Genomic DNA, 14,324 nt, shown 5'->3' on the forward strand with positions numbered 1-14,324 from the left:
ATAAAATACATTTTGTATCTTCGCCCCTTATTAACCTGCAAGGACCAAGTTGCCGCAAGCTTAAACGATTATACGTTTTCTGACTGTGATTTTTAAAAAAAAAAAAAATCTAACGGGATGGCCCTCAAACATTACAATTTATATTCTACGGATAGAATAAAAGAAAATATTTAGTGACGTCATCTTACCAAATATGTAGGTGAAAGTTCACGTGACTCGGGTCGAAGGCCTGGCGAGTCATGGGTTGTTTTTGAGCGGTGGACGGAAGGGAAAGGGGGCAGCCTGGGTCAGCAGAAGGCTGCTATGAAGGGGCTGGGGTACCGGGGTGAGGATGGGCTGGGGTACCGGGGTGAGGATGGGCTGGGGTACCGAGGTGAGGATGGGCTGGGGTACCGGGGTACCGGGGTGAGGATGGGCTGGGGTACCGGGGTGAGGATGGGCTGGGCTGGGGTACCGGGGTACCGGGGGTGAGGATGGGCTGGGCTGGGGTACCGGGGTGAGGATGGTCTGGGGTACCGGGGTGAGGATGGGCTGGGCTGGGCTGGGGTACCGGGGTGAAGATGGGCTGGGGTACTGGGGTGAGGATGCTGGGGTACCGGGGTGAGGATGGGCTGGGGTACTGGGGTACCGGGGTGAGGATGGGCTGGGGTACCGGGGTGAGGATGAACTGAGGACACGTTGAACAGGACAAAACATTCCCTGATAGGAAATGAGGAAATGTGTGTTCTCTTTTCTTTCCCCCCCAGCAGAGGCAAGGTGCCGATATAACAATACATACAGATAACTGAAGGTGTCATCTTGATTGGCTTTTTTCCTTAGTAACGAAAAGACCAGGATTTTCATACCATCTGAAACATGCAGAAGTGCTTCTTTTTTTTTTTAGTTTGTATAAGTACCATCAGAACCAGACTAAGACATTATTTTCTTCCATGTGCATTACATGAACTAGGAATTTAGCTTGGCGTTGTTGGCACAATTAAAGGCGTGAGAAAAATTCTGTCTTAGATAATAAAATAAATACATAAAATAAGCACATATGTATACAAATATACATATAAAACAGAAAAAAACATAAAAAGAAAGAAAAGTAAAAGGTACAATTTATTTACAGATCCAATATTTATGTGTGTGTGTGTGTGTGTGTGTGTGTGTGTGTGTGTGTGTGTGTGTGTGTGTGTGTGTGTGTGTGTGTGAGTGTGAGTGTGAGTGTGAGTGTGTGTGTGTGCGTGCACAGACTCAAGGGTCCAGAGTCGATGAGTTCAAGAGTCTTATGAGTTGTGGGTAAAAGCTGTTCTTAACCTTGTCGGTTGCCAGGTGGTAACAGACTGAACAGTTTGTGGCTGCGGTCGCCAACTACCCACTGGGCTCAGATGTGCTGTGCTGTTTTCACCACACCTTGAATGAAGAGATGAAACTGATCTAAAGATGGTTCATCTGTTCCACAGGTGAAGAGGAAAGATAAGAGCAGCTCCTGGACTGCAGAGTTGCCATCATCCAATGTTCAGGCCAACTGTTGAATACAAGACCCTCACCCAGATAGCATCCGGATGTGGGCCACTTCAGGCAACGATGCGGCACTGATGGCCTTCTTCCGGCCCTGACAAAATGGATGTGAGCCTGAAGTGGCCCACATGTATAATAGCAAATATGGCCCAAATATCACAATACAAATATGGGCCACCTTTGGCAAACATGTGGCACATGCAGCATTGCTATTGCTTGGTTCTGGCCCAGATCTGGCAAACAGGAGCAGACCGCCCGAGTGCCATCATTCCACGTGGTATGTGGGCTGGATGAAATTGTCAGGTGTGGGATGGGTCCGGGCCACAGTATCTGTGCAGGGACTGAATTATGGTTAGGACTATACAAATAAAAATGGACTTGACAGAATGCCGAGCTGCAGTAAGCAAGAGAACCTGTGTTGTCAGAGGGAGACTGATGAGGAACCAAATGTAGCACGTATAGACTGTTTCAGCAGAGAAAGGCTGCAAAATGGAAGTGGTAGTGTTGAACAAAGAGAGAAAACAGCTTGTTTGTTGATGTGTGTGTGTGGGGGGGGGTGTGGGGGGGGCTATAGGGGGTCTACAGGATCCATTGCAGGCTTTAAAAACGTGATGCTGAACAAATGAGTTGGGGTTATTATTTGAAGCGAAGACATCATGAAACCAGCCACAGTGGAAAAGCTCCTCTCATAGGACGGCCATGTAACATGAGCGCCTTCAAAGTGGTTTGATATGATTCAGATTAAATCATCAACTCAGATTAAATCACCCAGATTAAATCACTCAGGCAGGCTCCGTCATGTAAAGCCCCAAAGATGAAATCACCGCAAGACAAACGAGATGTTTATTTGTTTGGATGGGTCCTTTTCTGGAGAATAAACGCCATTAGAGAAGCGGTTGGTGATTTCGGAGACGGCAGGTGGCGGTAATGCGGAGCAACAGGAAAAACCGGAAGAGGAAAAAACCGGAAGAGGAAAAACCGGAAAAGGAAAAACCTCCATAGCGACTGCGGATAGCGGCCCGTATCCGTTGGACACCAGAGAATTGTGGTCGTTGACTCACAAATACTTTATTACTAATAAGATGAGAGAGGTTTCCTTTAACATGTTACAGACATTTTACCCTGCAAAGCTTTTCTCAAGAAGTTTAAGGCTGATATGAATGTAACTTGTTCTTTTTGCTCAAACTGTGCCCCATCTTTTTTGGCATTGTCACTATTCTAGGACTCTATGGAAAGATGACCATCCATCCATCCATCCATCCATCCATCCATCCATCCATCCATCCATCCATCCATCCATCCATCATCCGAACCGCTTCTCCTGCTGCCAGGGTCAGGGGGGGGCTGGATCCTACCCAGCAGCCACTGGGCGGCAGGCGGGGAGACACCCTGCACAGGCCGCCAGTGTTTCAGAATTTATTAGTGACACCTTATACATGGATTTTGCATTGTTTTATGAGTATGTTATTTTCGGCTTCTTTGCCTATGACAATACATTTGAGGAAAGCAAGTTTATAAACCGAAGACCCCTTTTTTATTTTTTGTTTTTTATAAAGATTTTGAACAGTACATAAAAAGTATTAATTCTAGTGCCAAAAAGGCCCAAAAAACTGTTGTGTAGTCGGTTCATTCATTGTTCATGCATTGCAATGCCACCACGCCACCAGAGGGCGCAGTAGCCTAATGATTGTTGCTGAGTAGTACGGTAATGAGGGTGATGAAGAAGTGAGATAAAAAGAAAGGAGGTGGAAACGTACGGCGCTCGTCTCTTGCCTCGTTATTATTTTACAGCTATACCAATGTGATAAAGTCTAGTATAGGACAAAAACAAACTGCAATGGCATGTGTTCACTGTAAAATATGGATGTAAATGAACTGTGATCTTAGCTGTTGTGTCTTAAATGTTTTTCTTTTCTTTTCCTTTTTATTATTATTTATTTTCTATGTGGCCCACCCCCCCTGGCGTGTTTAGTTGCACTGTAATCGTCCATGTTGTCAAAATGTGACGTGTGTACAATTTGTTCGGTCAATAAATGAATAAAAAAATTCTGTTGGACACCAGCCCATGTTGGAATAGAGGGAAATGAGGTTGCTAAAAGTGCATTAAACAAAAATGACAACGATATTCTAGAGATGTGTTTCATGGCAGGACGTCTGGAATAACGACACTAAGGCTAGAGCTGAAAAGTCTGTCAGTCAGGTGTTACTACTACTACTTCCGGCTGCTCCTGTTAGGGGGCGCCACAGCGGATCATCCGTTTCCATTTCTTCCTGTCTTCTGCGTCTTCCTCTGTCACACCAGCCACCTGCATGTCTTCCCTCACTGTAATGTCCGTAGACGCCTTGTCTTACTGACATAAGAACAATTCAAGAACGAGCCGACTTCGTAGGTTCTTAACTGTGTAGCTTTTACTAGCGTTCATCCGACATACAACCTTCATAACATGCGCTTCTCACTTCCTGTATACGTCACACGCACTGCACGTACATCCGTGAGTAGGTCAAGTTAAACACGTGACCTTTCATTCATTACATCTCCCCCTCTAAGATGATTTTCTAACCTGTATATCACCCCCCTTTTCACAAAAAAAATAAAAAATCCCCCACAGTACACAAGTCCATACGCCTCACAAATCCAGCCGGATTGCCGGCTTGCTCACCCTGCCAGAGCGAGTAACATATGGTGTGGAAGTTGGCATTTCTGCTGCTCGGGACTCATCCGTGTTTCCACTCTCCCCTGGAGTGACATGGTCAGGATCCCTGCTGACAAAGGTGAGTGTTTTAGGTGTGGCCAACAGGTGGCGCCTGTTCCTTCTGTAATGTTCACCTTGAGCTGTCTCCACTATGTAGGATCTGGGAGTGGAGCTCTGACTGTGAACAACTGCTGGCATTGTCCATGTTTTCTGTCCATCAAGTTTGGTGAGTACTGCGTCACCCGAGTTCAGTGGGCGCAGTGTCCGCACGCCGTTCCTGCGGTTGTAGTAGAAAGCCTGCCTCGATTTGGCTGCGGCGTCAGCGGTTTTGATCAGTTCCTCTTTAGGCCAGGCCGGTTTCAGGTTATGCTGCAATGTGGGTAAGGTGGTTCTGAGTCTCCTACCCATGAGCAATTCCGCTGGACTGGCTCCAGTGGAAGAAGAGGGTGTAGCTCTGTATGTCAACAGGGCGAGGAGAGGGTCTTCCTGTCTTAATATGCTTTTGGCTATCTGAACAGCCCTCTCTGCCTGTCCATTACTCTGGGGGTAGTGTGGGCTTGAAGTCACATGGATGAAATCATAATCCTCACTGAACCTCCTCATCTCTTCTGAAACTAGCTGTGGCCCATTATCGCTAACTACAATTTCAGGGATACCAAAAAGTGCAAATGTAGCCTTCAGCCTAGCTACAACCTGACTGCTAGTAGTTGTTGGTAGATTTAGGATCTCCAAAAACCTGGAATAATAGTCAGACACTATCAAGTAGTTTTGCTTTTTGTACTCACACATGTCTATGCCAACTTTCTGCCATGGTCTGGATGGGAGCTCACTTGACATTAAAGGCTCTTTTCTCTGTGTGTTCTTGTGTTCTCTGCAGAATTGACATTGCTGTATCTTTGTTGTAATGTGCTCTGTCATTTTGGGCCACCACACTGACTGGCTAGCTCTCTCTCTGCACTTAACTATCCCCAGGTGCCCGTCGTGTATTCTGTCTAAGATCACCTCCCTCATCTCTGTGGGAATGACGATACGACTGCCTCTGATGACTAAACCATCTACCTCAGATAACTCCCCTCTCACCTGATAAAAGTCTCTGACTGTCTCCGGCACTTTATCGACATACTCAGGCCAGCCGTGTCTGATGAAGCCCAACACTGTCTGGAGCTGCAGATCCCCATCCGTGCTCTGTTTTATCTCCTGCATCCTTTGAGGTGTGGCAGGCACCTGGCACACGATGGCATCAATGTGCGCTGCAACATCATCATGAGAAGCACCATCTCCGTAGCACTGCTCTGGGCCTCTGGAGAGTGCGTCAGCCACAGCTAACGTTTTGCCTGGTGCGTATTCAGCCACTGCATTGAAACGCATCAGCCTCATTAACAGTCTCTGGCACCTAATGGGCACATTATCCAAGTCTTTGCTGTTCATGAGAGGCACTAGTGGTTTATGATCGGTGACAAGTCTGAAATTGTCAAGCCCAAACAGGTACTTCTCGAACCTTTCACATGCCCAGACGCTGGCTAAGCACTCTTTCTCGATCTGTGCGTACCTTGTCTCTGCGTCACTCAGCCGTCGGGAGCAGTAGGCCACGGGCTTCCAGTGTTCCCCGTGCTGCTGGAGCAGAACGCCTCCCAGCCCGTAGCTGCTGGCATCTGCTGACACCACCGTAGCCTTAGTGACGTCATAAAAGGTGAGTACCGGGGCGGTGGCGAGTGCTGCTTTAAGGTCTTGGAATGCTGTGTTCTGTGCAGGTCCCCACAGCCACTCTGTCGTTGCTTTAAGCAGTCCATAAAGCGGCTGACCTACAGTGGACAGCTCTGGGACATATTTTGCCAAATAGTTCACCATCCCGAGGAACCTCTTGAGTTCCGTCACGTTCTGGGGCTGAGGAAAGTTCTCTATTCCGGCCACTTTGTCCGGGTCAGGTCTGATGCCTGCCTCGTTGATGATATGACCAAGGAAGCGGACTTGTTTCTGTTTGAACTTGCATTTCGCTTGGTTCAGTTTGAGACCTGCTGTTTCAATGACCCCCAGCGCTTCTGCTAGGCGCCGGTCATGGATTTCCTCAGTCTCTCCATGTATAAGGATGTCATCCATGTACACCTCTGTGCCCTCTAGCCCGGTCAGAGTTTCCGCCATCTTTCTCTGGAAAATCTCTGGAGCACTCGTTATACCAAATGGAAGGCGGCTGAAAGCATACCTCCCAAATGGGGTGATGAAAGTGGTGAGCCCCCTGCTGTCTTCATGCAAGGGGATCTGGTAAAACCCACTTGCTGCATCCAACGTTGTGAAGAACTTTGACCCTGCGAGCCTTGGCATTATTTCCTCCATAGTGGGCAGCACGTATTTCTCACGTTTCACCGCTCGATTCAGCCTCCTGAGGTCAGCGCAGCAGCGAACCTCTTTCTTGTTCGGTTTCAGCACCGGCACCATAGCGGCGCACCATTCTGTGGGCTGAGTCACTTTTTCAATAATGCCCTCATTTTCCATGCGCTGCAGTTCTTTCTTAACCAGTGGTACAAGTGGCAGCGGTATCCGTCTGGCTGTATGCACCGCGTATGGCTGGGCACCCTCCACCAGAGCTATTTTCACTGGGTCTGTTTTCAGCAGTCCACTTGAACCGAAAACTCCACTGACCTCATTCATCCGCTTCACTAGACCCATCTCCACTGCCTCTGGACGACTCAGCAGACAGCTGCCTCTCCCCTTGATCACATACACTGGAAAGGAGTATTGTTTCTCCTTGTAGTTGGTTGTGGCTTGAAACTGTCCTATGCAGCTGATGTTTCCACCTTGGCTTATGAAGCATGTGTCAGGAGGTCCCAGTTTTATGTTTGGCTTCAGCTTTTTAAATGTCCCTTGGTTGATAACAGTAGCGTCAGCCCCCGTGTCAATTTTAAAGGTTATTGGTACATCACTTATTGTTAAACTAACAGTCCAATCTTCCTGACTGCTCTCTTTGCCAACTTCTCCCAGAAAGTACAGCTGTTTAACCTCTTCAGTGACTTCTCTCACCGCTTTAGAGTGACATACACGCTCCCAATGTCCCTTTTTATGACACTTGTTGCACTTACTGTTCGTTGCAGGACACTTCCGCTCATCGGTGTGCTGCGTCTTGCCGCACCTCCCGCATTCATCTACTTTGTTGGTTGCCGGACTGCCGCCACCATGACGCTGTCCGCCCTTTTTGTTTTGGCGTCCGTCCCGCCGTCGGACAACATTGACGTTAGCCAGCTGGGCCTCTGGTTGGTTAGCTTGGAGGCTGAGCTGCTTTGTTATTGCCTCCGCCTGGCGCACTTGTTCAATGACTTTCACCAGAGTAAGGTCCGCTGTGAGCTGGAACTGACGGGAGAGCACCTTATCTTTTATGCCCACTACCAGACGATCTCTGATATGTTCATCCCTCTTGTCCCCAAACTCACAGTGTTCAGACAACTCATACAATGTCCGGATGTACATCTCCGCTGTCTCTCCTGGCTGCTGGCTACGTTGATAGAAGCACGCCCTCTCATGTATGATGTTACGGCGGGGAATAAAGTAGTCGTCGAACCTTTTCAGTACGATATCATAGTCCACTTTATCACCCTCCGCCGCGAAGTCAAACGAGCTGAATATCTTTTCAGCCTCGCTTCCCATTGCATAAATCAGCGAACTCACTTGAATCTCCCCGTCGTCTTTATCCAGCTTTGTCGCGAGCCTGAAGCGCGAAAACCGTTGTCTCCACTCCGGCCATTCAACGGGGCAGTCAAACTTGAATTCACTCGGCGGATTAAACTTCGGCATGACCGCTCGTGTTCAGATACACAGACTATTCTGACACCATGTAATGTCCGTAGACGCCTTGTCTTACTGACATAAGAACAATTCAAGAACGAGCCGACTTCGTAGGTTCTTAACTGTGTAGCTTTTACTAGCGTTCATCCGACATACAACCTTCATAACATGCGCTTCTCACTTCCTGTATACGTCACACGCACTGCACGTACATCCGTGAGTAGGTCAAGTTAAACACGTGACCTTTCATTCATTACACTCACCACATCCATAAACCTCCTCTTTGGCCTTCCTCTTCTCCTCTTCCCTGGCAGCTCCATATTCAGCATCCTTCTCCCAACATACCCAGCATCTCTCCTCCACACATGTCCAAGCCATCTCAATCTGTCAGAGTCAGGTGTGAAAGAGGTAAATGTAGGAAATAAGGTGCAACCAAGTCCAGCTGCACTTGATTCAGTTCCTTTGGATAACCATGACCTGTATGAATGAGAACATTCACAGACATGTTAGGAAATGAGGTGTTATTTTCTCTAGGCTGAGATTAGGACATACTGGACTTAATGCTACTTTATGCACCACGAAGAAGACGGTGTGGGATGAATGTGAGACTTGGTTGAAGGTGCTGATAGGTTGTAGGAAGTGTAGAGAGAGAAAGTGCAGAAAGTAAGCTTGCAAGCTATATTCAAAGCTAAGGTAACTAAACATTTGGGTATATGAGAATGCATGGAGAGCAAAGGCTATCGGTTTATTACTTTTCAGTATATGTGAGGCCTGTTGCAAGGAAAAGCCAACGTAATTACTTTTTTCCACAATTGAGAATTTGTAAAGATACCAAAGACAAATAAGAGAGAGAGAGAGAGAGAGAGAGAGAGAGAGAGAGAGAGAGAGAGAGAGAGAGAGAGAGAGAGAAGGGGATATATTGTTTAAATAAAAGATGCTGAAGAGCAGAACTGAAGAACACAGCAAACGCTGTCCCTCCTCGTTATTCCCCTAACAGTCTGTCCACAACTGTTGCCTGTTCAGGGGATCCCAACCCCGGGGACCTGCGACATGTTTTTGAAAGAAGAAGAAGGAGAAGAAGAAGAAGAAGAAGAAGAACAGCTTTTAGAACGAAAGAAGAAACAGATCTTAGAAAGACGTAGCAGGAAGAGACAGACAGAGAAAGTGTCCGTGTAGAAAGAGAGAGAGGCTGCTGGATGTGGAGCATCAAAGGTCCGTTAGAGACGAACAATCACAGGTGCGACGGGCTTCGTTTAAACACCCAAACGATGCAGGTTCACCGTCCACGGGCATTACGTTGCGCACTCCGGTACCAGCAGGTGGCGGCATACAAATTTAACGTCTGTTTTGTAGTCCACCAGCGACACCAACGAAGAAGAGAGAGAAAAACAGCCGGGGTCGACGTTGAGAGGTCAGAGTGGAAGGCGCTGTGTAGCGCCTGTGCGATCGGAGACAATGGCCAAGCACCATCCGGACCTGATCTTCTGCAGGAAGCAAGCCGGCGTCGGTGGGTTTTCAGGGCGGCCGCGGGTTCAACCCGCCGGCCCCGCGCGTTAGCGTTGCTTCCCTTTAGATTGCAGGGCGGACGTAGACGTTAGCTAGCATGCTAATGCTAACGGCATGGGTTTCGCCCTGACCCGTCTTCCCCCTCTCTCGTTAATTGTTTTAATCACACGCTCCCCCTCTTTCCTTTCTGCAGAGAGACTGTCGTTTTATGTGTGACCCCCCACAGCAGGTCACGTTTCAGACTACTTCACTAAGCGTGTAAGAACTGTGCTAACTTGCTCTGACTTGTTTCTCCCCACCAGCCATCGGCAGACTGTGCGAGAAGTGTGAGTATGATCGTCCGAACTCGTTGCAAAGTCTTTGGTTTATAAAAGGTTTCAGCTTCATTAACAAAGGGCCCCTGTTACATGGGGGGGAGGGGGATTGTGACGTCAGCTGAATGCTGCAATATCTTGCCCTGTCAAATTAGGCTTTTTTTTCTTACTTTATTGATACTTCAAAAACATTCAAACAGAGCAAAAGAGACACCACAAAAACAGTAGATTGAAGATAAAAAACAATAAAGACAAAAGAGAAAAGCAAATGATAAAAATAAGAAAAAAATAAAGGCGAGATCATATTTTATGTAAACAGATTCAGAGATTTGCAAATGTTGATAGTTTTGAAAAGCTTTTGTGTTTTTTTGAAGTAGAGATTGTCCTTATATATTGTTCAACTTCTTTTGTAAGTGCAAAGAGTTGAGGCTTTCTGTTGGAGAATTTACATTTATGTACATGAAACTTGGCTAAAAATAAAAGCATATTTATAAAAAAAAGCATGCATCACCATCTTTGTGATTGAAATTATGAAAACCCCAAAATAACATTCTTATAGTAAAGGTGAAAATCAGAAAAGACAAACTGTCAAATTAGACTCGTCTATGTGCCCTGATTCAAAATGGGCTTAAAAACAAGCAGCAGTCACCAGTGAAATAACTACAGGAAGTGTGAAGACGCTCTTTCCAGCCTGTTGTGAGTGTCATGGCCCGTATTGACAAAATTAAATATCACAACAGTTGTGACTGAACGCCTCAACATGGCTAATAGGAGGACGTTTAGTGGATGATCACTGATGCTTTCATAAGCTATTCACACAGCAGAAAATGGCGATAAATGGTCATCAGTGATGTGGTTTGATGACCCAGCAGGTCGTCACTCATTGTTCATTTAATTCGGCTAAAACAATTGAATTAAGTTCAGAAAATTGTCTCGCTGTACTGTAATGCAGCCCGTAAGACCAGTGGACGACAACATTTCAGTTACAGCACCATATGCCCACAATCCCACAACACACATCTAGTTTCACATCACCATAACAATAGATGGATATTATATCCATGTATGGTCCAGTTCAAATCTCATGTATAAGGGTCCCCATATAGAATAGCGGCTTGCTCGCCTTTTTGCTGTTTACACTATTCTGTGCTGTTACTTGCCTGCTAGCATCTCATCCCTCCCATCTCTTGTCTCCCCCAGGCGATGGGAAGTGTGTCATCTGTGACTCCTATGTGAGGCCATGCACGCTGGTGCGCATCTGTGACGAGTGTAACTACGGCTCTTACCAGGGACGCTGTGTGATCTGCGGAGGCCCTGGCGTTTCAGACGCCTACTACTGCAAAGAGTGCACAATCCAGGAGAAGGATGTGAGTTTCCTCAAGCGTTTACTCACTAAGCCTTCCAAATCATTGATAACATTTTCGCATTTTTTCAATTTGTTACTGTGTATAGACCTACTTGGAGGGCTCTGCAGAGTGTTGTCATCAGTATGCTTCATCATGACTTTGTAGGATTTGAGCTATCAAGAGGAGAGCAGATCAGATCGGTAGAACCGCAGTTGCCCAATCCTTGCAGCCAGGTTGAAGTGTGAAATAAGTACTTGATGATTTAAAGTGTTGATCTCGCATTTGAATATTTTACAGAAAATGTGTACTAAAGGGTCATTGTGGAGTACAGCATTCCTGTGTTGTCCTCGGATGTCATGCTTCTGAATGTGTGGTTAAATCGCAGCCAATATGGAGAGCAACCAAGAACTTGTCATTTGCAATTAACATGCGACTTACACAGCAAGGCCAGTGTATTCCAATAGTAACTCTGTTGTTATGCAGAGATTCGGTTAAATTACCGCACAAGCAGATATCACTATTGTTGTCAAGTCTGAAAGCGTCGAACCTTAACAGCTTATCACAGAAAGGTGAATCAGTTCATCTGGACACGTTTAGTGGAAGAAACAAATGGGCGTGACCATGGTCACTGTGATGATGGTCACTCCTATTTGCATATGAAACCAATCGAGGGTTTCGGTTGTTATTTAACTGTGCTGTTTACAAGGGTGGGGGACACCTGCAGTCAGTTGAGACTGACGAAGTCTCTTGGATGAGTGATTAAACGTTGTGTCCAGATGAACTGATTCAACTTTGTGATTTTTTTACCTGGATGATTGAGCATGCATAGACTTAACATCCTATGACTAACTTGACAAATGTCATAATAGGCCATATTTTAATCAAAATATGCCTACTTTACCAAGACCTAGTCAGGAATGTGGTAGTCACATGGTCATGGTCTCTGTTGCATGGGGGAGGGGGGGTGCAAACCCCTGTGTGAACTTTATGTGAGGCCCTGCTCATTGACATGTATGTCATGCATGCATACATGCATGAATCATAGTTACACTATTATAGTTTTACTGCATACAGCTTTTCTAGTTGTACTGCACGTGTAGTCTCAGTGCAGTACTACTACTACTACTTTCGGTTGCTCCCATTAGGGGTCGCCACAGCGGATCATCCGTTTCCGTCTCTTCCTGTCTTCTGCATCTCCCTCTGTCACACCAGCCACCTGCATGTCCTCTCTCACCACATCCATAAACCTCCTCTTTGGCCTTCCTCTTCTCCTCTTCCCTGGCAGCTCCATATTCAGCATCCTTCTCCCAATATACCCAGCATCTCTCCTCCACACATGTCCAAACCATCTCAATCTTGTCTCTCTTGCTTTGTCTCCAAACCGTCCAACCTGAGCGGTCCCTCTAATACACTCGTTCCTAATCCTGTCCTTCTTCATCACTCCCAATGAAAATCTTATCATCTTCAACTCTGCCACCTCCAGCTCCACCTCGTCTTTTCGTCCGTGCCACTCGGTGTCTCGCTGCAGTACATTTTCAACAAATTGAGTAATACAGCATCATCATGCACGTTGTGTCAGATATGACTTTTTGCTATTGTAGTCTTTCAAAGAAAAACAAATCAACTGTAAGCTATCGGCTTCACGTCAAGTTAGCTCAGCTGTCACTTTATTTTGGCCTGTTGAAGTTTGAAAGTAGGTCGCAGTTCAGTATTTCAGGTCAATAGCCTACATTTCATTCATTTTAGATCATTTTTTCAGACCAGTCATGACACATAGCTTACGCTCAGTCACATGCATGTCCTTGCAGTGACTTCCTCCTATTTTCAAATTTTTTTCCCTTTTCTCATCACCCGACCCATGTTTACGAAATCGGTCCCGCTCTCATGCGGCCGACACTGTTTCTCCTCCTCCTCCTTCCTGGCAGCGAGCTAGATCACGCACTACATCGCAACACAATGTTGAAAATGAAAAACAGAATAATTTAAGATATTTTTTCATGTGACCTTGACAATGCATAATGGAACTGACACACAGGAATTTCGTTTTAGAAGCATGTTGGATTAAGAAGGCGTGAGGCCCTGTGCAGTCGCACACTTCGCCACACCCCATGCGACGGCTCTGCATGTGCAATATTCATAACATCTTAATTTGACTGATATTGGCGTTTCGGTGTACACGCGGAGACAGTGATCGACACATGAATCGACCTTGTGGAAGGAACCGGACTGTACGTGCAGGCTTTTAGGTGATGCCATGTGTTGTTACACATGCTAAACTCGCTTTGTGTTCATGGAGAGATTCGGTCTGAATCTCATTTGAAAATAGAACCGGGATCAGGTTCTCTGCCCTCAGACTGTCTTTGAGGGACTACTTTGTAAAGAAGTCCTCACGTTGATCCCTCCCGTTTGTCTCAACAGCGAGACGGCTGTCCGAAGATTGTGAACCTGGGCAGCTCGAAGACAGATCTGTTCTATGAAAGGAAGAAGTATGGCTTCAAGAAGAGGTGAAGACACCATGGCCCTGCTTTTTAGTGCTTTGACAGCGTTTCCTTGAAATGTTTTTTTTTCTTTCTTGGGATTTACAATAAAATTCTTTTTATATGGTTTCTCTGTCATTGGCTGTTTTATTATTCTGTGGCTTTATTTCTCACACAAGAAATACAGTAGTTGCTGCACATAATAAGAGTTTGTCCACTGAACTACAGCGAACTTGTTCGCTGCATCTTGTTGGTGCATTTAAAGACGGTAGTATCACAGACTGTTTACGGCTGGTGTAGTTTAAGAGGTTATAAATTGGCTTAATGTCCAAAGACAGGATGTCTTCTAGGAAAACCATCTGGGGTTAACCGGAGCCAGCTCCAGCGATCTGTCAGCAGCCGCCCACCTCTCTCGAGCAGCCGTCTGCCTTCCGGTCACACTCTGCTGTTGTAGTGCTCCTCATCAGATGGCGTCTCATACGGATGAGATGATCAGGACGGAGTAAAAGTCTCAGCCAACTCGTTATACTGGCGAACGATGTCCACGTTCATCTGACATATTTCCCAATATAGTCAAGCTTTATATCGCTCAAAATGACACATTAGTTTTGGATGGCGTTGCCAACAGTTATCTACAGTAAACCAAGATGGATGACATCAGCATTTGGAATAATGGTTTGAGTCTGGAGGAAGAGAACAGAAGAGGCCGAT

The 14,324-nt window shown here is 46.2% G+C and overlaps 1 protein-coding gene across 1 annotated transcript; it reads left to right on the forward strand.

The window, feature by feature from the left end:
• The first annotated feature begins 9,358 nt into the window (after positions 1-9,358).
• phf5a (PHD finger protein 5A) lies at positions 9,359-13,740 on the forward strand. Its single transcript, XM_056297549.1, has 4 exons — positions 9,359-9,477; positions 9,779-9,802; positions 10,991-11,157; positions 13,555-13,740. Exons 1-4 carry the CDS (start codon positions 9,426-9,428, stop codon positions 13,642-13,644), a joined length of 333 nt encoding a protein of 110 aa, XP_056153524.1. The 5' UTR covers positions 9,359-9,425; the 3' UTR covers positions 13,645-13,740.
• The last annotated feature ends 584 nt before the right edge of the window (positions 13,741-14,324 follow it).

This window comes from Lampris incognitus, chromosome 17, assembly GCF_029633865.1.
Source record: "Lampris incognitus isolate fLamInc1 chromosome 17, fLamInc1.hap2, whole genome shotgun sequence".
In the NCBI taxonomy this organism is placed as follows: domain Eukaryota; kingdom Metazoa; phylum Chordata; class Actinopteri; order Lampriformes; family Lampridae; genus Lampris; species Lampris incognitus.

What these genes read in the sequence shown, in the direction of transcription:
- phf5a (XM_056297549.1), top strand. Translation starts at nt 9,426, where the DNA reads ATGGCCAAGCACCATCCGGACCTGATCTTCTGCAGGAAGCAAGCCGGC. An exon ending in CAGGAAGCAAGCCGGCGTCG is followed by an intron (nt 9,478 to 9,778) that starts GTGGGTTTTCAG and finishes TCTCCCCACCAG; the next exon opens with CCATCGGCAGACTGTGCGAG. An exon ending in CGGCAGACTGTGCGAGAAGT is followed by an intron (nt 9,803 to 10,990) that starts GTGAGTATGATC and finishes TGTCTCCCCCAG; the next exon opens with GCGATGGGAAGTGTGTCATC.